Consider the following 24,280-nt stretch of genomic DNA (forward strand, 5'->3'; position numbering starts at 1 on the left):
AAAAAAAAAAAAAAAGAAATACTGAACCAAGCGCTCGCGCACGCGCACACACACACACACACACACACACACACACACTACACTTAGCCAGGCGTGGTTTTCACATCTCTTAAAGTCAACAGTTTGAAAGCTGAGGGAGGAAAAATGAACACGAGTTGCAGACCTATACCAAAAAGTAAGTAAGACAAAATAAAAAAGCACCCGCCATGCAAACCAAACATGATCACAGAAACATCAGCCACATAAAGGATGTTTATCACCACTAATTTTTTTTGCTTTAAAACTTGAATTTATATGGAAAGTGTTCATCTTATACTTTTGAGGGTTTGTGTCTATATAAGTATTACTGATGGAAGATAAATCTATAAAACAGTACATATGCCAAAATTCCATGTCAACAGAGTATAAGGTTAAAATAACCTTAAATCTCACCCTAGTTATTCCATTCTCTCCTTTACATGTAACCATAGCAAAGGATCCAATTTCTTCTAAAAACATGTCATGTGTTTGTGTGTACACATTTTTTAAATCACAGACTATGTGTACACAAGTATTCTATTATCTCCCCACCACTCTTTAGCCCTCTTGTCCCCTTACTCCTCCCTAAGTGTTCCTTCCCGAGATTCAGAACTTCTGACTTTATTTAGCCCATAGTTTAATCCCATAGTTTAATCATTTAGTTTAATCAGGGCCATCTGTATGATCACCCAGTTGGGGCTATTCAGAGGCACTTACTGAGATCACCAAGGGCTCCAGTAACTACAGGCACTTGCTCTCTCTGAATCTACTAGTAGCAAAGAGGTCAAGACCTCTTATACATATATACAAAATACAGGGTGTCTCTGTGTAGCCTTGGCTGTCCTGGAACTCACTCTGTAGACCAGGCTAGCCTCGAACTCAGAGATCTGCCTGCCTCTGCCTCCTGAATCCTGGGATTAAAAGGCATGCACCACCATCATCCAGTTTTAATAATTAAAAAAAAAAAAAGGTCGGGCTCCCGTTACTTACCTCAGACTTGCCTTAAACACAGGATCCTCCTGTCTCAAGCCTCATTATTTTATTGGATTATTTTATATGTATGAGTGTTTTGTTTGTCTGTCTGTCTGTGTATGATGCCTGCAGAGACCTGAAGAGTACATCAGATCCCCCTGAAACTAAAGTTACAGATGGCCATGAGTCACCATGTGGGTGCTGGGAACCAAACCTGGGTCCTCTGCAAGAGCAGCCAGTATTCTCAGCCATAGTTCCATAGTTCCTAAGCCTGGTTTTTAATGGCTGAATAAGATCCCAATTGTGGACATTTCACTTTAAACACATTCTGAACCTTTTGTTGGAACAAGTAACCATGTGGAATTTACCCTCACACACATGTGGCTCATATAAATGACATTTCTGTTTATAGAAATAGTAGGCAGCTTTAACTCTGATTGAGTGGAGTCTGTCTTAATTTTAGTAGTTAGCTAGAAATGCTGTGTGTAGAGGTTATACTGATTTAAATCTCCCAACAACATACTCCTCAACATTTTAGCCGTAACGAGGAATCTTAAGAGTGGTAGTGTCCAGAACACATTCACTGGCCCCTAGTCTTACAAAAATGCCAGGCACAGGCTGGTGAGATGGCTCAGTGGTTAAGAGGACTGACTGTTCTTCCACAGATCCTGAGTTCAAATCCCAGCAACCACATGGTGGCTCACAACCATCTGTAATGAGACCTGATGTCCTCTTCTGGTGAGTCTGAAGACAGCTACAGTGTACTTATATATAATAAATAAATCTTTAAAAAAATGCCAGGCACTATTACTATTAGACTAATGGAACTGGGGAACTGAACCAGGGCCTTGAGCTTGCCTACCACTGAGCTATTCCAACAGACACTCTATTTTGAGGATATAGCATGGTGACTGCTCCAGCTTGAAGGCAAGGCCAATTTAAAAAGAGAGGCTTTGCCCTGGTAGTGCCACTAGTGAGACTTTGTATCAAAACAAACAAGAAAACCTGGTCTTCACCTCAGTATTATAGGATCTAATTGATTAAAATTCTTATAAATGGTGATCTAGGTGTGAAACACACACCAGAAAAGCTAGCACTTGGGAGTTGGAGGCAGGAGGGTCATGAGTTCAAGGTCATCCTTGGCTACACAATGAGTTTGTGTAGCCTGGGCTACAGGAGATACTCTGAAAAAAACAAAAAACAAAAATGAGAAAATCGGGTGGAGAGAAATGGGAAGGTTGTGCACTTCCAAGTGTAGGGAAGAGAAAGTAAATATGAAAACCTGAAAGTTCGAGAAAATTGGAGTTATAGAGGCTTGGTTGGGACTCTTTTTTTTTTTTTTTTTTGGTTTTCTGAGACAGGGTTTCTCTGTATAGCCCTGGATGTCCTGGAACTCACTCTGTAGACCAGGCTTGCCTCGAACTCAGAAATCCTCCTGCCTCTGCCTCCCAAGTGCTGAGATTAAAGGCGTGCACCACCACTGCCCGGCATGACTGACTTTTATATATACAAATTAATTATGATGATATTAATATGACCTAGGGGGATGGATCCAAGAATTAATCTAATAAAAGTACTTTAGCATTGTATCCGGCAAACATTAACTTCATTTATATAAGTCAGTTAACTATGCGTTTACCTATTGTTCCATGCAAAGGATGCTAACAGTCTTACTTCTCCAGACATTTAAGCCCAAACTCCCTACCACATTCCACCTATGACGACCACACTATCTGAAATATGAAATGTTCCATGGTCTACTAAACATAAAGGCATAGAAAACATTATCTATGTAGAGTTGGTGCCCAAAGGACAGGCTAATTAACCCTTCTCCTGACTCAAACAGGCAAGGAGGGCTAGAAATACATAGTTGCCAATGGCTCTGAGGTAGCAGACCTGCTAATACATGGAGGGCTGCATGTTTTCAACCCTTATTATCTGTTAATTTAAAGCCCACTTCTGATCCCATTGTTCTTTTGGCTGAAACCTGTTGTTTCCCTACTACTTTCAGGGACAAAGCCCCAAAGGACTCTGTGAGGCCTAGAAAATCTTCCAAAACAGTTTCCCCCTACCTTGCCTTCCCTCTCCCTCACCATACTACTTGTGCTTTCCTGACCACCGCCGAGCCAGGACTAAGTAGCACTTCACCCCTCTGCTAAGAGCATCCTTCCTTCCAGGCCAATACTGAGGTCTTCTGTTTTTGTGAGGAGGGTTTCCCCTTACGTCATATAATCCTACAAGGATCTTGCTCCAGATTCTGATGGAGCTCTTATACCACTCTTCCACTTTGGAGTACATATTAGGTCCTGAAGCATTTGCTAAGTATTCAAAGAATATGCACTTCTAGACGACATTTGACTTAATTAGAAACCTAGCTCTCTGTGTCTTTCCAGGCTGGAGTTTTATGTCAACACAACTTAGGGTCATTTTGGAAGACAGAACCTCAATTAAGAGAATGTTCCAGCCAGGCATGGTGGCCTTTAATCCCAGCANAGGCGGATTTCTGAGTTCGAGGCCAGCCTGGTCTACAGAGTGAGTTCCAGGACAGCCAGGGCTACACAGAGAAACCCTGTCTCGAAAAAAAAAATGTTCCAATGAGACTAGTCAGTGGGCAAGCCTGTGGGACATTTTCTTGACTAAAGATGGATGTGGGAATGCCGGGTGAGCCTGACTTGTATACAAAATCAGGTTGAACAAGCTAGGGGAAGCAAGCCAGTAAGCAGCACCCACCATAGTCTCTGCATCCCACCTTGACTTCCCTCAGAGATGAGTGTGACCTGTGTTGTAAGATGAAATAAACCTTTTCTTCCCCAAGTTATGTTTCTCACAGCAACAGAAAGTGTCACATCACCACCTCTCTTTACTCCTCACGCTTCATCCGTGTACCTCTTCCGGCAACATCTCTTCTGCTGCTGCTTGAAGATACATTTCTTGCAGTTTTTCCTTCAGCAATTCTATTTCAATCTCATGGATTTGGCTCACAGTCAAGTAACTTCCTATTTCAAATTCACACCCATCTCGTTCATCTTCCTCAGGGATGTGAACAGCCCAGTCAGATGTCAACAGCTGTGGGGTGACCACACAAATCCATCAACAAACTATGTTTCAAAATTCAGGTTCTAAACAATTTTTTAAATCAATTCTTTGAGAATTGCATATGTACACACAATGTACTTTGATTACAGTCACTTTATTCCCCATGACTTCTCCTGAACTCACCTGTATATTAAAGCTTCATTCTTAGGCTATGCCACTGTTTGTAGTGTTGGTAATGGCAAACTATGATAGATAACTAATCTACCTCTACCACCGCCACCACCACCGCCACCACCGCCACCACCAGCACCACCACCAGCACCCCCGCCACTTCCACTGTATTAACAGAAGGCTTGTATTTGAGTACAGGCCCGAGAAGTTGAGTTCCATTCGTGTATCTCATGAGGTGAAAGGAGAGAAAGTTGTCCTCTGATCTCCACATGTGTACATCTGTGTGTGAGTCCACTGGTGCACACCCACATGGACACACATGCATACACACGACATAAATATACTTCAACAGAAAAATTCTACTGGATTATTCAAAGAATTCATAACAAAATACCATTACCCAGATCTATTTTAGCCACACACAGTTATTAGAGGAACACTTGACAGTTACTTTCTGGTTTTATAGCAGCTTTTCCCTTTTGTTCCCATTATAAAACTTAGCTCAGAGCTGGGGCTATAGTTCAGTGAAAAAGCCATGTGTGAGGCCCAGTCCTAGGTTCTTCCCCAGGTAGGCCCTCCAATAGAATCAAACAAAGACTAGGAGTATGGAGTGCTTGCCTGGAATTCACAAGGACCTGTGTGTGTGCCAGCAGCAGCAGCAAGTGATAATACAGAAATACATTTTGGTTAACATAAACATCAAATTTGGGTTTCTTCTGTTTGAGAGAGGGTCTCACAATGTAGCTCAGGCTTCCCAGAAATTTATAATACACAATATAGGCTGGCTTTGAATTCAGAACATAATATAGGCTGCCTTGACCTCCTAAGTGCTGGGATTTACATGGGCCACTAACAGCAAATTCTTTTCTTTTTTTTTTTTTAAATTAGATATTTTCTTTATATACATTTCAAATGCTATCCTGAAAGTTCCCTATACCCTCCCTCCGCCCTGCTCCCCTACCCCCCCACTCCCACTTCTTGGCCTGGCATTCCCCTGTACTGGGGCATATAAAGTTTGGTAGACCAAGGGGCCTCTCTTCCCAATGATGACCAATTAGGCCATCTTCTGCTAAATATGCAGCTAGAGACATGAGCTCTGGGGGTACTGGTTAGTTCATATTAACAGCAAATTCTTAATGAATGACTATGGATGCTTTTGACCCCTTAAGTTTTGTATATCAGAACTGTTTAATGCAGTTTCAGATGGGCAGGATGGTGTATGCCTATGACCCTAGTATTCGTTGCGTAGAGACAGGCTGCTGCATGCACATTTGTGGACAACCTAGTCTACATATGAAGTTCCAGGACAAGAAGGGCTAACAGTAAGATTTTGGCCTCAAAAAACTCCAAATGTATGAAGATTTTTACCTGTTCTATTCTGGAATATACTGCTACAATCTCTGGGATATTCTTGAATTCGTTCAGAAAATTTTGGATCTTGATCTGGAAATCTCGAAGCCAAGTAGATGAAACTTTCATCTCTGAAGAGTGCATTATCTCATTTCGACACTTTATCACCTACAGACAAACAAAGATAAGAGTCTCCAAAAGTTGGGAGTTGTTTGGAAAGAATTAGGAGGCATTAGGTGGCATTGCTGGAGAAGGTGCTTCCCTGGGGTCAGGCCTTAGTTTCCAAGGAGCCATGCTATTTGCAGTATGCTGTCTACCTCCTGCGTGGAGGTCGTTCCAGCTGCCAAGCCTGTGCTGCACCATCAGACTTTAACCCTCTGGAAGCAACTGGAAGCCCAACTAAATCTTTCCTTTCTAAGCTGCCTTGCACTATAGCGACAGAAAAGGAACTCGTACAGGAGAAAGCCAACTCCTCCAAGTTGTTTGGTCTCTACATGTGCATAATGTAAAGAAATGTAACAATAACAAATCGGACACAACACTTTAAAAAAACCCTTAAGTTAATGGGGTAAACTGGGACCATGTAGCTTTAAAAAGAAATTACAGAAATGCTTTACGAAATTACAAAATTGACCCGTGTGGTCTGGTATCCAGAGGGCGAGGGCTGGACCTTTCGTGAGACCACTGCATATTCTTGCACGTACTTAAGATATGTCATTTTAAGAGGACAGTGGAGCCTGCTAGCCCCATATGTCAGACCTTTATTTATTTTCTTCCTGCCCAGAGCACATCTGTCAAAGCGTAAAGTCCCCGTGGCCCTCAAACTGGAAGGCTCATATGATAGCCCTCGTGCAGCTGGTTTATATGCAGGTGGAAAGATGAAAACAGAAGAGACCGGGCGTGACCTAGAGAATGTATGTGCCCAACTAAAGCAGCAGCGGCTCATTGCTTTTGCGGTGGCAGCTTTATGAACCCAATGTCACCAGGTCTTCTCCTTTTTTTTGTTTCTCAAAGAAGATGGAAATTCAGATTAAATGACTACTAATTTGAAAATTGCTTATTTGAAATAACTAGGCAGGAACTGGTGACAAGGTTCGGTGAGTAAAAGCGCTATGGCCACACCTGACAACCTAAGTTCAATCCTTGGGATAAGTAAGGTGGAAAGAACTGACTTTTGAAAGTTGTCCTCTTATAGTCACATGAGCACATCCATCCACACACACTTGCGTGCTCGTGTTTACACAGACAACAAATACGTTCTATAACTCCAGCTCCATGAGATCTGATGCCATTTTCAGATCTCCTCAGGCACCAAGTAGGCACATAGTGCACAGACATGTGCAAGCAAGACACCCATACATATGTAATAAATTAAAAAAAATATAAACATGCAGGTATAACACCATACATGTTAAAATAAAAAGCAAGCTCTAAGAAGAGAAGGTCATGGCGGCATGCACTTGTGATCACAACACTTGGAAGGCTAAGGCAAGAGAATCACGAGTTCAAGGCACACACAGAGACACCTCGTCTCAAACAGAAAAACAGGGAATGCATGAAACCTCCATGCTTAGCCTTGGAAATCATCCCAAAATGTCTTAGTGCAGGTTGTAGGTATATCAATTTGATATAAGCTGGAGTCACTTTCAGAAAGAGAACTTCAGTTGAAAACTTCTTCCACTAGACTGGTCCATGTTACATTTTCATGATGTGGGAAGGCCTACCTCATTGTAGATGGTGCCATGCCTTTTGAAGAAAAAGTAGCATCCCTCCATGGCTCTGCATCAGCTTCTGCCTTGGGTTCCTGCCCTGACTTGCCTCAGTGATGGACTGAGCTGTGGAACTGTAAGCCTTCCCTCCGCAGGTTGCTCTTGGTTACAATGTTTAATCACAGCAATAGAAACCCTAACTAAGACAGAAATTGGCATCAGGGTCAGAGGTATTGTGGTCATAAACACGACCATGTTTTTGTTTTTGTTTTGTTTTTCCTTCATTGTATTGTGGAAGGATATTGGAACTAGGTTCTATGAGAGGTTGGAAGATAGTTACACTAAAATCTTGCCTGGCTTGTGATGTTCTAGAGGGACATTTTGAGGAGTCCCTTAAAGACTCTATTGGGGTCATTTAATATTTTGAATTACAACTCTGTAGTGTCTGATGAGGTGGAGATGAATTGACCATGATTCACAAGAGAGAGAGCAGCACCACGGACACAGAACCTCCTGATTACTAGGACAATGGATGCTGGTTAGCTGGAGCGAGAAATCAGCACTGATTAAGAAGATGACTGTAAACCTGGGACTATTTCCACAGTGACAGCACAAAGGTGTTGTGTTCCAGAAGGCTGCATCTTACACTAGCAGCCAGAGTTGGTAGAGTACAAGCTACCCGGAATGTACTAGTTTTGAAGGCATGAAGGAATAATGGAGAACAGCTGAGGCACTGAGTCCCCCAATGACAGGCCAAGAGTGGCTATTAGTGAAGGTATAGCGTTAGTTGTAGAACCTCAGAACAGAAGGCCTCCTGAGAAGCTGAGGCTTGACGTGTGTCTGGGTCAGCGTACCCAAGAGAGCCCAGGAGAGGCTGTAAGAGCAGATACAACACAGCTGCAGTGCAGACCGCAGCATGTTGGAGAAGCCAGTACCACGGAATTACCTCCAAAGCATCGGCAGTCATGGAGCGGAGCCAGCCTGAGCCAATGAAACAGTGTGTGTGCTGTGGCAGGCCTTTAGGAGCCCAGAAGAGCATGAATGAATCCCCGATGTCTCCTCATGTCCTGAGCATCTTACACTGATGAATCGTAATTTTGCTTTGATTTGCTTGTGTCTGTGTCCTGGTTCTTTACTCTTTAGAGTGAGAGAGGCCACAGTTATGGCAGCTGGGGTACTTTAGTGAAACTTTGGACCTTCCAAAGTGTAAGAATTTTTAAATAATGTGAGACTTTTAGAATGTTTTATACTGTGATATTAACATACCATCTTGGGAACAAAAAAGAAAGATTCTAATTGAAAAGTGTGTCAAGTTGACAAGAAGTCAAGCTAGTTTCATGTCAACTTGACACAAATGACAAGAACCTTCTTGGGATGGGGAACCTCACTGGGAAAAGATGCTCCCATGAGATCAGTCTGTGGTCCCTTTTCTTGACTGATATGAGAGGACCAGGCCCGCTGTGGACAGTGCCACCCTGGGCTAGGAGCTCTGTGTTGTGTAAACAGCAGGCTGAGCAAGGTATGAGGACCACGGAGCCCTTTGTTCCTGCCCTGACTTCGTTGAAGAACAGACTATGCTGGGAAACTGTAAGCTGAAATCAAGCCCTTCCTCTCCGGGTTCTTTTGGTCATCACAACAATAGAAACCTTAAGAAAGGTTTTTGTTTCCCTTTTTAAAAACTTGGCATTGTTCTCCCTTAAAACATTTGACAAGCATATTGGCTCTAAACACACACCACACACACACACCCCTTCACCTTACATTTTGAGATAGGGTCTCTCAGTGAACTTGGGAGTGCTCTGACTCTTTTGAAAATGAAATATACATCTAACTCCAGCAAGGCCCCAGGATCCTACTGCTTCTGTGCCTGGCCCAGTTCTGGGGTTAGATATGCATTTCCATACCCAGCATCTACATGGGTGCTCAGGATCATGCTTGCGTAGCAACTACTTTACTACCTGATCCATCTCCCCAATACCTCAGACCTATTTTTATACAGAAATTTTCTTTACGTTTGTTTATGGCAGAGAAGATAAATCTGACTTCCACCTACTCAAATGGCCAACAGTGCTGTGATGTTTTGAATGAAAATGCACCCTATAGGCTCATAGGCTGTGGCATTAGATGTGGCCTTGTTGGAGTAGGTGTGGTCTTGGAGGAAGTGTGTCACTGGGGGTGGGGTTTTTTTTTCTTAAAGGTTTATTTATTTATTATGTGTAAGTACACTGTAGCTGTCTTCAGACACTCCAGAAGAGGGTGCCAGATCTCGTTACAGATGGTTGTGAGCCACCATGTGGTTGCTGGGATTTGAACTCTGGACCTTCGGAAGAGCAGTCGGGTGCTCTTACCCACTGAGCCATCTCACCAGCCCGGGGGTGGGTTTTAAGGTTTCAAAAAGCCCATTCCAAGCCCAAAGTTTCTCTCTTGCTGCCTGCCAATCCAGATATAGAACTCTCAGCTCCTTCTTCAGCACTGTGTCTGCTTGCATGCTGCCATGCTTCCTGCCAGGATGATAATGGACTGAACCTCTGAACTGTAAGCCAGCCCCAATTAAATGTTGTCCTTTATATGAGTGGCCTTGGTCACGGTGTCTGATCACAGCAATAGAATAGTGATTAAGACAACCATAGTAACAAACTGTCAGGAAAGTAATTCCAGAGACGTGTAAGGCTACACTTGCTAACACTCAGTCTGATTCTCACACATACAGAGTACACATGAAATGACATTCATGAGCTGCTTAGTGATGCCCACTTTGGGCTCAAGTCTTTCTTTGCCACTGGCATTCTGAGTGCTGCTAAGCTACACCCGTGTGGCTGGCTTATTATCAGAGGAGGTTCGTTGTAGCCTTCCCTCTGTTGACCAGACTGCATGGGTGGATAGTTCTGAGTCTGAAAGCTCTTACCTCTGTGACCTTCTTCCGGTCAACCACAAAGTGATCACAGGAGTTGATGAGACTTAAAAGAGCAACCGCATCACATTCCTCAGGTCCTCGTTTGTCTGCCAGTCCTCGGGGCATGAAGGCCTATAGTAAGAGAGGTATTAGGTCACCTGAGTATTATAGAGGCAAATTCTTTCCCCGTTTCCTAACTGATGACTTCAAGGGTCTCTTATCCCTTGAAGCTTCAAGCTAGAACCCCATGACTTCAAAATGTAAGTTCTATTGCCCCTAAGCCAGGCATTAATGGCAGGGCTGCACTATCCAACTGCAATATTGCATAGAGCTGATAAACTGGCTTTTTTCTTGTCCTTCTGTTTTGCTTTTTTGAGATAAGGTCTCTCTCTATAGTCCTGGCTATCCTGGAGCTCCATAGGCAGGCCCGGATGGCTTCAAACACCCTGAACTATAAAAGGAATGTTTGGAAGCAATCCAGTCAGGAAGTAGCTCCAATGCTTTCTACAGGACTGTTCATACTGATATTCCAAGGCTGGCAGTAGGCACAGGGAGAGTTGCTTTCAAGGTTATTGAGCTGTCATGCCAAGAGAACAAACACCATGCTTGAGCCTCCTGTAAGTCAAAAGAACTTTGTGTACATATAACACAGAGTCATCATAATATTTCTCTATTAGGGATGCTGCAGAGGTTAACAAAGAAATTAATGTGCCCAGGTAACTAATGTAAGGAGACTAAAGCAAACCAACAGCCCATTTCAGCTGTTGTTGAAGGGAAAACACAGACGGTCCATCAATGCCTCTAAACTGGCCTAGCTTTACATCCCCAATATGTTCTTGCTAATACAAACAATTGTCTTTGCCAGATTAGTTTTATTTTGGTAATTATTCCCTTTCTTTTGAAATCAGAAGCTAACAGGGAGCCTCTGTTGCCTCCGTACAGTGCTGCACACCAACATGTGTCACTCAGTAAACACACAGCAGAGAAACCCCTATGAAAGTCCCACAGCCTTCTGCTACCTCTTCACTGAGGGGCTGGAGCTGGAGCAATGAACTCAGGCAGGCCATGCTGGGCCTCAGTGGCACTGCATTAAGTGTCGAGTTTACTAGAAGGACACCAAGAAACCTCCCTCCACGAATTCTACAAGGAAACAAACCCATCAAAGTCCTATGTGAAAGACTACCCATCTCACTGTGTATATAGCTATCCAGGAGCCAAACAGTATATAGGGCCATGTGGGTGGCCGTGGCCAGGATCTAGGCAGGTGATGAAAAGGTGTGCTGTAGAGGTGGACAGGAGAAGCACTACAGACCCTGGAGGGCAGCAAGGGGAAAAGATGAAAGAAGAATGATTCTGGGAGAGGTTGGACATGCAGCCTGTGGTAGAGTACTTATATCACATTCATAAGGTCCTGGATCCCCTTCCTCAGGATGGCAAAACCACATATAGTCATAAGAAAAGGAGAATATGGACCCTGAATAGGGGTTGTGGCGGTACGTGGGCTTCTGGTTGCGGTGGCTGCGGGACTGGCTAGAAACTACTAAAGTTCCTCTGGGTTCAAATAGAATTTTATAAGAACATAATGGATGGAGCGGAGAAAACCTATGGTGGCTGTGAAGAACCTGATGCTATGTATGTGAAATTAATATCTTCTGATGGTCATGAATTTATTGTAAAAAGAGAACATGCATTAAAATCAGGAACAATAAAGGCCATGCTGAGTGGTCCAGGTCAGTTTGCTGGGAATGAAACCAATGAGGTCAATGTTAGAGAGATCTCTTCACATGTGCTATCAAGAGTGTGCATGTATTTTATCTACAAGGTCCACCATACTAACAGCTCCACTGACATCCCTGAATTCCCAATTGCACCTGAAATTGCACCGGAACTGCTGATGGCTGCAAACTTCCTAGTTTGTTAAATAAAATACATTATAATAAACTGTTCATTTTTTCAGTATTTAATACCTGTAGTTCAGAATATTTTCACATATAGCATGTTGCCTTATGAAACTGAACTCTAAAATAATTGCTGAGCAGATTCTTTCTGTTATTTGCATAGCATTGTTTGCTACATCAACAAATTAAGGACATTTCACAAGACAAAAAAAAAAGCCAGTTTATTTAAAAAAAAAAAAAAAGGAAAGGAAAGGAGAGTATTATTTGGCAAGGAATCAGGTGGGTAAATCCCACTGCAGAACTAAATGCCAACTGCTGAGCAGCAGGTGGGTTAGGGAAACACGTGGAATAAGCACATCTGTAGCTCTGAATTACAAGGGCAAGGGTCATTGCCAGAGAGGCTAGAGGAGGAGGAGAAGATGTCACAAAGGCAGGAGTGTCTAAATCCAAGTGCCGGTAGTGAGTGGTACATGTCTGATAGGTAAAAACGATGAAGCTAGGAGCTATGCTGCATACCTGCAAACCTACTAGCTGAGAAGTCGAGGTAGGAGAACCAAGAAACCAATCTGGCCTACATATAGACACAATAAACCCAGGCTGGGGGTGTAGCTCAGCATTAAGAGTGTTTTCCTAGAATGTGTAAGGTCTTGGGGTTACACTGCTAGCCTTGGAAAGAGGAGGGAGAAGGTTGGAGAACAGAGGTCAGGGCCAGATGCGAGGCGGGGCCAGATGCGGGGCGGGGCCAGGGCCAGAAGCCAGGGCTGCATGAGTTGAAGACCATGTGGGAGCTAAGGAGTAACAGGCATCAAGTCCTCTTGAGGAAGTTCTGCTAAGTAGAGGTATAGATGGCTCATATGAGACAGGAGGAGTTTAGAGAAAACCCTTCCCAACAATTTTATTTTCTAAGTATTTTCCAAGTGCTTATAAATATAGCTATAAAGTATGTAAGTCAGAGGTTCTGAGTAAGATACTTGTAAGCAACTATCACTGTGGGCAGGAACCTGGAGGCAGGAACTGATGCAGAGGCCATGGAAAGGTGCTGCTTACTGGCTTGCTCAGACTGCTTTCTTATAGAACCCAGGACCACCAGCCTAGGGATGGCACCACCCACAATGGGCTGGGCCCTCCTCATATCAATCAAAGAAAATGTCCTACCGGCTTGCTACCAGTGGGATCTTGTGGAGGCATCTTCTTTATTTGGGTTCCCTCCTCTCCAGATGGTTTTAGCTTGTGTCAAGTTGACGGAAAACTAGCTAGCACAAACTAAGATAATGGTAAAGCTATTCGTACGGTGATGGACTAAGCCAGGAAGCAGAAGAGTGGACAGCTAAAGATTTAAGGGATGAGATCAGACATATAAGTGGAGGGACAGGGCAAATGGGAAGTCACTTTGTAGCAGAAAGAAGAAACACACACACATGCAGAGTTCAATGAAAGGACAAGGAACTCGGTGTCTGGGGTTCCATCAACTCCATGAAGCATGAGCTGGGATGAAAGAGGGGAAATGGGAAGAAGAGCTTGGGGAGGGAAGGCAGGAACAGATAGCTCCAGGAACCAAAGTGCAGGCTCAGGATCAAGAATGAAGTGACAGCAGTGGGTTCCCTTCCAAGCTGATCTTCTTTATTTGGATCCCCTCCTTTCCAGGTGGTTTTAAACCAGGTGTGTCAAACTGACGGAAAACTAGTTAGCACAAACCAAGATGATAGTAAAGCAATTTGTCAATTCGTGTTAGGAAGCTACTTCTGACACCTCCCTCCACTCACTATACAGCTTCCAGGAAACATCAAGAAATCCAAGCAAATTCCCAATCAGACTAGGCATTAAGTCACAGTGACAAAATCTATACACAGGCCTAACAACCCCTACCTCATAACTAACATTTCTACCTTCTAAAATGTATACCTTAGCTAAGCATCCTCTTGGCACGCACGCCACAGCAAAAGTAAGCCTTTTAGCAAGTCTGCTGTAAAGTAAACCTTAACTGTTCTTCCGTGTCTCTCAGCCTGTATTGGTTTTCCTCTTATTTTAAGACAGCGTCTTAAAATAAAACTCAAGTGCCTGCAGGAAGTGAAGAAACAGAGGCTTTTATTTTACTGAGCTTAGATGGGTCCACTCTAGTATCCCCTAACCACTACGCCACTAGACCCCAGAGAACCAACCTATCTTCTGGTACTTCTATACTTTCTGAAGTCCCAGCTTGGGACTGGGGCACCAGGAGCAACTTCATATGCTTTCCTCCAGGCTACAAGTGCTTACCTTGGCTACCTCCCAAGGGTCTCTGGGCCAGAGGCCTGGCTTGCAATTTCCCCAGTGCACGTCTCCATTTCTGTTCATGTGATGCCTCAAGATCTCGTGTTTCCATTCTGCGCATACCTGACACTGAGGCTGAAACTACAGAGGGCAGAGGTGAGGAGGGACTGGGGTGGGCGGGCAGCAAAATAGGAACACCCCGGAAGTAGGAAGCAGTCCCGCCCCGGGAAGGAAAAAGACAGCAAGCATACAGAATAGGGGACAAGCTGTGGAGATGTGCCCAAGTTCGGGGTCAGCAGCTCACCTGGCGAGCGCGCGGGCTGCATCGGGAACCGCCGCGGCAGGTAGCGTGGGGTCCAAGGCCAGGGACTGCAGCCAGCAGTCCACGGTGGAAGGAGAGCACTTCACGGTCTATGAAACCTTGCAGGCAGCTGCGCAGCAGCAGCAGGCAGTGTCCTGCTTTCACCCAGTTTTTGTACTCGGCACAATTGAGGCGGGCTGCCAGCTCCGACACCACCATGGCTTACTCCTGAAGGCGGGGCGGCGGTAAGCACGCGCAGCACCCTGGGATGCTCCCACGCAGCGCAGGCGTAGCCCAACCCCCAAAACGTCCAGACGTTTAGCGTCGCTGTGCGGTGTACACTTCAGAGGCTAGAGGCTGGCCACTGTTTCCGCTCCAGGAAGTGGCAGCTCCACCCCCGCTTAAAGGAACCGCTTTGGTTTGTGGACTTGGAGCATTTAGACTAATCCTTTTAAGCTTTAATTTTTATTCCCAAATACCCTGCCAACCCTCTAACTAACCTGATCCCCTCCTGATGTGCTGACCTTTTTATTGTAAAGAGGAATGCTCAAGGCGTGTTTCTCGAATGACATGATGTTCCTTGCACTGTGCAATTCTACAAAATTAACTCATTCCTAAACCCACTGAACAGCAAATTCGGGGTATCAATAACATGCTTACCCTCACCTGAAGCAGGGGGCCTATTGTACTGTGTGCCATGCCCCCCAGTACATATGTTAAAGTGACACTAGGACCAGAAACTCCTTAACTAGAGTACCTGGCAGAAAGAAGCAAAGGGGATAATGTACTTCCTGGATTTGGACAGCCCAGAAAAGGGTTATTTCAGCTGCACCGGGGGGGGGGGGGGGGGGGGGGAGCCATATGCTACACAGACCAGAATGCATTAGATTGTCAACATCAAGTGAGAAAACATGTTTTAGATGCTTTTAGTGAGGTTTTTTGACCTTGGCAAACATATTGAAGTGGTATGGAATCAAGAGTCGGAAGGAACACTGTAAACAGAGAAGCCTTACCAAGGCTGCATGCTTCACACAGCACAGGCAATGGTAAGGACCACTAGCTCTGGGCTCAAAGTCTCAATTTTTGTGTTTTGATCTTGGCTGATCCTAATTTGAATATAAGACGTTATTTCCTTCTTTGTAATTCTGTTTATCATCTGTAGGAGGAGGTTATTAATACTTACCTCACAGTGTGGTGAGGAGCGTTTATACAGATGAGAACACTTACAATGATGCCTGGCACACATTAAGCTTTGAGTAAATGCTAACTCTTATTTTACATTGACCCCAATATGCTCTTTCATCCACTGTTTACATTATTGGACATTTTATCAAACCACTGGCCAGTTGGAAGTGGGGACAATTTATAAAAAAGAGAGACCAGATGTGATGATCTGAAGAGTCAAAGTACAGTGTAGGCGGGCTCTGTAATACTTTAATAAGTTCTGTAAGTAGGGAACAGCCCTGTTTTCCCAATACGCAGAAGTGACTTTGACTTAGGAGGTTCAAGGTCAGCCTGGGCAACATGGCAAGACCCTGTCTTGTTTAAAAAAAGAAAGAAAAAGCTTAATTGGTATTTCTTTTGGAGGGGAAAAACATGGCAGGAAAAACCATGTATGCCTACCCTTAAGTCAGTTAACTTTCAAACAATAGTCAGTTCCTGCAATTACTAAGTGGCCATATTTTTGATGACATTCTCCCTTTTCTCTTAAGGTGAAAAGTCCTTTTATACATTTTGAAATGAAAGTTTTGTAGATGTAAAAGGGAAAACGGTGAATCAGGACTGATGTCTTCTTTCAGGGTTGAACTAATACTAAGCCAGGATTACAACCCAAAACATCTTCACCAAAGAGAGTTGGTAGTTCTCTGAAACTTGTATAAATTTTATTTATTACCGTAAATACTAAAATCACATTGAAAACACCTTAAAATCAAGTTCCAAACCACCTACTAGAGAAAAATCACTATGGCATCCAGTTTCTTTGATTGAATCTGGTTAACAAAAGAGGCAAAAGACATGGTTCGTGATGAAAGTTACGATTCAAATGCTAAGTATTTCCAAGCTTTAATAAAGTATATACCAATTCCAAGTACCAAGCATGATATCAAAATTCAAATTCATTGGTTTACTCTTAATAAGCATCAAAATCAAATTCTGTTCATTGAATCCTATCTTACTTGATTTACACAATGCATTCAAAGGTGTTATAATTAGGAAAAAAGTAGCCATTGAATGCATCATGTATAAAAATTCATTTAACATTTTAAAACCACACTTAAAAGAGAAAATACCTGAAAAGTTAATTCTATTAATAAAATTATTTGAAACAATATCATCCTGCAGATAAAAATACATTTCTTGTATATACATGTAGATTTCTACATGAAAGCTAGGATTCAGCTCCAAATAGAAAAGGATTGGCTCCTGATCAAGACATCTTAGATTGCCGAACCCATGTGATTAGTACTGTGAAGAGAACTGGAAACAGAAGGAGAAAAAGGTTAAGCTAAAGGAAGAAGAAAAGTTTAGTCCCCTACTCTGGAACAGTGGCAGAGTTGGGTGAAAAGCAGGAGATGAAAGCAGAAAAAAGACAAAGAAGACAAAGAAGGCCTCAACTCTGACTGCAAAGGGAGACTCAAGCCAAGTTGAGGAGAACACATGATACAGTTGCAGTAAGATACTTAAAAAACTAGAATCTCATGGTTATACTTGTAGAAGCTCAATCATCTTAAAATGTAATCAGACAAACATCTAAAATTTCATCAAGGATAATACATTGTCTAGATAACTCAGCATGATATTATCATTTAAAAAAAAAACACACAAAACAAAACAACAAAAAAAAACTGCTCCAAATAACATCAAGTTATCAGATGACATTTGAATCACACCATATTCATTAAAGTTTAAAAAGTCCCTGACTGGCTGCAAGAAACAGTACAGTACTCTTAAAAAGAAATCCTATTGAGACGTACCAGTGCCAGAAACTCCACTGAACACTGGACAGGCACTGCACTGTGGACTTTTTAAATGACTGGACTAGGTTGTGACCAGCAAAACGTCCTATTGTTTTGCTGACGACAGATTAAATTGAGATTGTTTAGAACAACCCCAAATGGGCTGGCGAAGGTAAAAAGTTAAATAAGATAAAAGAAAAACGTCATGCAAATTAGAGCAGTCACGTTTTTTGTTCCTAGTTAATGCTGTATACATTTTTAAGTATACCTTAAAAATGACATTTTCCTAGCAAAAAGGTTCCCATTTTCTCACACACGAGAATCGTATTATTTGGGATCCTTGATCATTATAAATCACTCTCTTTATAAGACAAAGCTCTTTTGTTTTATCGAAATCCTATACTGAAAAACAACTGAGGTGCTAAATACTATCACCAGTCAGGTGAGGAATGGCTGAAGAAACTAACCTTAAAACAAGAATGTTTTTGGTCAAATTTCAGACATATATAATTGAAAAACTGACTGGCCCCACCAGGTTAAAGATGAAGGGAGGCCCTAAGAACTCTAGAGAGCTTATACATACACAAGTGAGTGTCTCTTTTAGATCCTAGTTTTATTAAATATTGCTTCTTTGGGATGTGTTTAACAGCTCCCAAAACCATTTCGGAGTAAGGATTCAAAGCGGGCATATTAAAATACAGCTTCAATATAAAGTTTGTCACAGTTTTACAGTATTCAAAACTGACAGACCTGCCTTAAAAAAAAAAAAATCAAAAAGGACCATTACACCCAAAACATAAGAAAACAATTAAATAAACAAGTTTGGCATTTTCATTATTTTATAGTATAAAACAGAATATTAAATCTATTACTGGCACGAGGACACTGATCTGTTACCTAGTTTGAAATGTGTCGCATTTTAAACACACTATACAAGTTCACTATACAAAAAATTTGATGGTCTTTTTGATGAAGTGCACCCTGAAAATGTTGCCAGTTTAGAATATTTAGCTCTTAAGGTTAAAAAAAAAAGTCCTTTTCATTTTTAAAACTGAAGGCTGAATTCAGCCTTTTTGTGTGTGTGTGTGTTGTTTTGTTTCATTAGTCAGCCTTCCTGGTTTAAAAACAATAGTGTCTATGGACGCCCACCAGGGGGCAGTGTAAGATTAGCCATTAAATCACGAACAGCTGCAAATATTGTGCATTCACCTGCAACAGAGAAAAATGGTCATTAGCTATTCGCAGTGGAGGAGAGACGTTAACACACCAGTGAGGGAAGGGATGGTTAAAATCAGTCACGAATTTGAAATCAAAGACTTTAAGTATTTTAAACTATTCAGATTTTAGGCACTAGAAACTGGTGTGGTGTAACATTGTATTTGGGTTGGGCATTGTTTTTGTCTCAGGAAGAAACTGGGAGCACATGTCAAGCTTAAACAGAGAGAAAGAGATGCTTTCAATGCGCGGAAGCAGTGCCACATTGGATAAAACTTTAACAGTCTGACTTTAGAATACTTAATGCATTCTTGATCTAATGATGGTTCTAATGTATATCAGTGCATTGGTTATGACATCCTTGATGTCCTTCCAGCTAACTGCATGAAAGGGCAGATAAGGATACTTCCACTAAGTATAGTAATACTGCTGACCAATAGAATGTTCTGCAGCAAAAGAAATGTGCATGTTCTACACAGCACTACTTTGGCTAAGAAATTCAACATTTTCATTTTATATTGTAGTTAGGTTAAATTTTAAATTTGGCTAGTGAAGTTATACTGCACAGTGAAAGTCTATGACCGCTCATAGAGATTGTTGGCTTCAGGGAAATATTTGACTTCTAAATTTACACATTAAGACTGAAGTCAATTAAATACAAAAATAAAGGAGGTTTTGTTTCTGTTTTCAAAGGAGAAAAGGTTTATTTAAGCTTAGTTATTTTTCCCCTTTTCTTTTCATTGTAGTTGCTATAAGACAACAAATGGTCTATGTAAGCCAAACTAGTTTAGAACTCAAAACTCTCCTGCCTCAGCCTCCATGGGCAGAGATTACAGGTGTAACACCACTGAACCAAGCTAGTATTTTCCCTCAAAATGTTTGCACTGTGGGAGAAGGGCAAGGAAGCTGACATATTTCATGGCAAGGATGTAAAAACTCGATTGTGGAGGTACGCCTGTATTCCTCATCCTCATGACTCAGCCTCCAGTATAAAACAAAGCTAGATCCTTCCTGTTAGAACGTTTTGACACTACTTATGGCTGATCGGGGGTGAACTGAAGCCCTCATAGGAATTATGGCCTGTCAAAGGGTAGGACACTGTGTTCCTCTGCAAGTCACTGCCAGTCTTTGCTCCAAGCACTGGAAAATGAGGGTACAGACAAAAGGACAAAGGAAATCCAAAGGTTTGTCCAACCAAAGAAGGAACAAAAGAAAAAAAGAAAGCACCCCCATAATACCTTACCAATTCTGAACAAACTGAGGTGTGTATGTGTGCACGGACATGTGCAAGCGCATGTGTGTGCATGCATGCCTGCACATACAGGGACATGCATACACACTTTGACACTTTCACTGATAGGTAGAAAATTTGCTAGATCACAGTAGGATCAAATCATTTCCCTTTTAATTTTTCAATCCCAGTGGATAGGATATACTTAAAAGTTGTCCATATGAAGGAATTATGTTTACCATCCGAGTTCTACTAGACTGCTAACTTGAGAATTGTGATGGCTTTAAATTTTGATTCCTGAGGACCTATTCTCAGCTGAAGAGAAAGGTTAAAGAATGAAAGCAGAAAGTTGTCAGAAGTATTCTAACCAACGAAGCACACTGTTCTCTACTGCCCAGTGGATCCCTTAGAAACCGAGGCAAGCCCTTACCTAGGTATGGAACGGGGAACAGAGAGCTTTTAAAAGCTTCTTTTCCCCCCTCAGGATCCCTAAAACTTTTCACACTGATACTTTAAAGTGTTTCAGAGAACAGCTTGGTCCTCATTTCTCCTAAATCTGTTTGCAAGCTATTCTAAGGCTATAAAGAGGACTTCCTTAGCATTAGGCATGAGTGTACATTCATAAATATTAGAAATGAGCAAAACTGAAGCAAAGTTCTCTTTGCTGAGCTTCATGATTTAGACCCCCAAATTTGGCATTGCCAGGAGTTAAGTGTGGGCTACTCCATTGTCGAAGGGACCTCATTTATCTGTCCAGAAACACTCTGGTTTCCTGGGAAATGTCCAGTCTCAGAGCTTCAGTGTGCGCTCAGGGAAAAGGCTCACTTGCACCCGCCTGACACTTACATAAGAAGCTCAAAAAGCAGCGATGCCATTTGTATCAGCTTTTATTCTTCACAAAACATTTAGAAGATACACAACTTTTGATCATAGTATTCTATTCATGATCGAACCATGGAGTATGAGAAACCAACATGCATTCCAACTTTGTGATGTACAGAGTGGCAGGTACTGATGGCAAGGCAGGGATTCACAGCCACGGAAAAGTCTATCATCCTAACCTAGGGCTTTGTGGCAATGTGTGCTATAAATACAAGCTTCTGGCATTGGCAACTGGCTCAGTCCCAATAGTCATTTGCTAACAAAAAAGTCCAGGCAGCAGAGAAATGGACAAAACTGAAGAACCAGTGAGAAAGAAAGAAAGCGACAGGCAGACACTAACTAAGAGGCCATGGCAACAGAGTACTAGTGCTAGGATTGGGATGCAGAGTAGGGAAGGAGGGAGAAGAGAGGGAATGGGAGGGAGGTCTCTCTCAAAGGAAGTGTTATAACATATATGCAACAAAATACCATCTACTGCTCATGTACCTTGTCGTGGAGGGTTCATCTCTGCAAACCTCTTCAGAATGTTGCTGACCATCATTGGCGCAGCAACAGAAGAGTTCTGCTGTCTGGGAATGTCTGCCTGCTGAGTGGTACCTGAAGCCATATCATAAATAATTGGAACTATTATACTAACAGGTTCTTGGGGAGGGACTGATGTTTTCTGAGTTAGTTGAAGCTGTAGATACACAAAGAGAATAAAAACAGAAAATCAAATATTTGTCTCGATTTGTGAGAGGTACTATCATTTACTTTCAGAATAAGACACAGCAAGTACAGGAAAATTAAATATGAGGAAAAAAGTGAGACCCACCCGAATGTTATAATTGTCTCCCAATTACAACCTTGAATAAATCTCTGTTGTTACTAAGGGAGCTAAGAACCCCACAGTCTAACAGTGGAAAACTCTAGGCATATACCTAACAGGAAAGAGCTCACTCCAAAGATGTTCTATAATGCTCATGTGGCTTTTTCCTCAGAAACTCTGCACGCACAGACGATGTCAGGTGATACTTACAAAAAATAGCATTTTGGATTTCAGGACCACAGCTGGTGTCCCAGGAGGTGCAATTGGTGGTGCACTGGGAGGGATGGTGAGGCAAAACTGAACGTTCCATTTCAGCTGCGTTGCTTGGTCTGGGAACTGTTGTAAAGGGGAAAAATAATGACAAAAACCTCTTAACATTTAAAAATTACATCTGCTATGGAGTCTGAGGAGTTAGAACTTCACCTTACATTTATTGATCCAGACAGCATGCACTTTTACTTAAAAAAAAAAAAAATCCATGAAACAACCAACTAAAAGCTCTGGAGTAAATTTGGGCGCTATGTTCTCCTTTATTCCGTCCAAGGCCAGTGGCTGCAGTGTCTCTGATACCAACTCTTGCCCCATTGTTTTCATAAAGCCAACAACGCTCAGGGCTTCACTGCTTCCTCCCTGCATCCCAACCAGTGCCTTCAAATTATTAGACCCACATTTTGAGTGAGGCTCTAATCATGCTCACGAACATGCATTGGCACTCTGACATATGCTGCTCCCTCCTACAAATAAGGACCAACTCATGTCACTTAAAGTTCTTGTTGACTGAGGTTCATTTTGGTTTCTAAGTCCTGTTTCTAACTGCTTCCCTAAATAAACGACTGAAGCCATGGTGATAGTTTGGAGGAGAAAATCACAGGTGCTTTTATAGATACATAGTTCCTCCTTCAAAATCTCAAAGAGATCTTTCTGACTTATAATGTCTGTTCTATCCTATCAGATGAAAATCTAAACAAAACCAAAAAGAAAGAAAAACAAGAAAAAGAAAAAAACCCTTGCCTCCTTAAACCTGATACTAAAATGGCAACAAAAAGGAGGAGGGGGGGGTATTAGGTTAATCAAATAAACACCATCTATCATCAAGGCTCAAACTATAGTTTTAAGAAACACCTAAAACATAGGGCTGGAGAGAGAACTCAGCAGGTTAAAAATGCATACTGTTCTTCCAGAGCACCCAAGTTTGATTCCTAACATCTATATGAGGCAGCTCACAACCGACGTTAAGTCCAGCTGAAAGGAATCCGATGCCGTCTCTTTCGGACTATGCCAGCACTCATGCGCATATGGCATACACACAGATGCACATATATAGACATGCAAAGTAAAATGAACATCCATCTTGGGATGCCGAGATGGCTGAGAGGTTAAGGGAGCTTGTTGTTACTCTTGCAGAGGACTTGGGTTTATTTTCCAGAACCCATGTCAAAACTCACAACCAGCCCCAGAGGATTCAATGATCTCTTTGGCTGTCATGAGCACTGCACTCAGTTGCATAAACTGAGGTACAGACACACACACACACACACACACACACACGAAATAAAAAAAAAAAGTGCTGAAAGATGACTGAGTGATTCAAAGGATCTGGCTCTGGCTCACAATCATCTCTAACACCACTCCAAGGGAATCTGACAGTGCTTTCTGGCCTCCTAGGGGTACCAGGCACAGATGTGGTGCACAGGCATACATGCAGGTAACCGTTACATAAGAATAAGTAATTCTGAAAAAACAAGAAAAAGTAAATAACAAAAAGAACTAGCTAAATTTACCAAAGGTTTAAAATACCTATTTATAGCAAAGGTTTATAATAGCTAAAACTATCAATGGTATAAAATGAGGGGGAAAAAGATTGATAACTGAGCTGGGGGTGCTTATGGGAACATAAACTGGGGTAACCTCAACAGAGAGAATAATTTGCCTAATGACATCTACATATCCTTTGGTTCACCAATTTGTCCTAGAAACTGAAACTACAGATAAAGGAAAAGCTTTTTTAGAAGTTCTTTGTTGCGTCCTTTTGTAATACTTAGGTGTAGAAGACTGTGGGGCTGGGGATGTAGCTCAATGACTGAGCACGGGAGGTTCTGGGTTTGATTCTAGGGTAGGAATGAAGGTTAGGGAGGAGTGGTTATTTAGCCATGTTACTTCACTGACTTAAAAGAACATTAGTTTTGTTGAAAATGGGAAACATTTTATGTTCTAAAATGTGGAAAGATCTAAAATGTGAAAGATTTACTCCGTGGATTTCTGGTAAGAGTTGTTAAGCACGACGTTCTGGAAATGGTCTCTCTCATGAACACTAGCAAATACTGGAGGGTTGTTATGGGTTGAATTGTGTGCCAGAACAAGATAAGAAGTCCTTATCCTCAGGACCAGCCAGTTCAGTATGATCTCACTTGAAAATGAGGTCTTTGCAGCTATAAGCAAGTTAAGAAGAGACTATCAGGTAGCTAGCGCCCTTATACCTGGGGATCCATAGGTCAGAGTAATGGCTACAGAAGCAAAAGCTGAGTTACCAAGTGAGAGACGAGACACATATCCTCCTGTGGAGCCCTTAGAGAACACGTCCTCAAAGAT

General features: G+C 42.2%; 2 protein-coding genes and 1 pseudogene across 3 annotated transcripts in view; 1 reads left to right on the forward strand and 2 right to left on the reverse strand.

Moving 5' to 3' along the window:
* Window positions 1-15,099, reverse strand: part of CXHXorf38 (chromosome X CXorf38 homolog) — a 19,104-nt gene extending 4,005 nt beyond the window's left edge. Inside the window, exons 1-5 of the mRNA XM_021153142.2 lie at window positions 14,602-15,099; window positions 14,304-14,438; window positions 10,162-10,281; window positions 5,566-5,715; window positions 3,877-4,056 (exon numbers count right to left, since the gene is read on the reverse strand). Of these exons, the coding sequence (XP_021008801.1) occupies window positions 3,877-4,056; window positions 5,566-5,715; window positions 10,162-10,281; window positions 14,304-14,438; window positions 14,602-14,817 (801 nt within the window). The 5' untranslated portion in view covers window positions 14,818-15,099. The remainder of the gene's footprint in view (window positions 1-3,876; window positions 4,057-5,565; window positions 5,716-10,161; window positions 10,282-14,303; window positions 14,439-14,601) is intronic.
* LOC110286640 lies at window positions 11,672-12,070 on the forward strand (annotated as a pseudogene).
* A 1,310-nt stretch (window positions 15,100-16,409) lies between the features above and the next one.
* The window catches only part of Med14 (mediator complex subunit 14), an 81,776-nt gene continuing 73,905 nt past the window's right edge, over window positions 16,410-24,280 (reverse strand). Inside the window, exons 28-30 of one of the 2 annotated variants that reach the window (XM_029473516.1) lie at window positions 21,902-22,027; window positions 21,370-21,562; window positions 16,410-18,764 (exon numbers count right to left, since the gene is read on the reverse strand). In XM_029473516.1, coding sequence (XP_029329376.1) covers window positions 18,691-18,764; window positions 21,370-21,562; window positions 21,902-22,027 — 393 coding nt within the window. In that variant the 3' untranslated portion in view covers window positions 16,410-18,690. The remainder of the gene's footprint in view (window positions 18,765-21,369; window positions 21,563-21,901; window positions 22,028-24,280) is intronic. The other variant, XM_021152961.2, reaches the window with a different exon arrangement.

This window comes from Mus caroli, chromosome X (genome assembly GCF_900094665.2).
Source record: "Mus caroli chromosome X, CAROLI_EIJ_v1.1, whole genome shotgun sequence".
NCBI classification, from domain to species: Eukaryota; Metazoa; Chordata; class Mammalia; order Rodentia; family Muridae; genus Mus; species Mus caroli.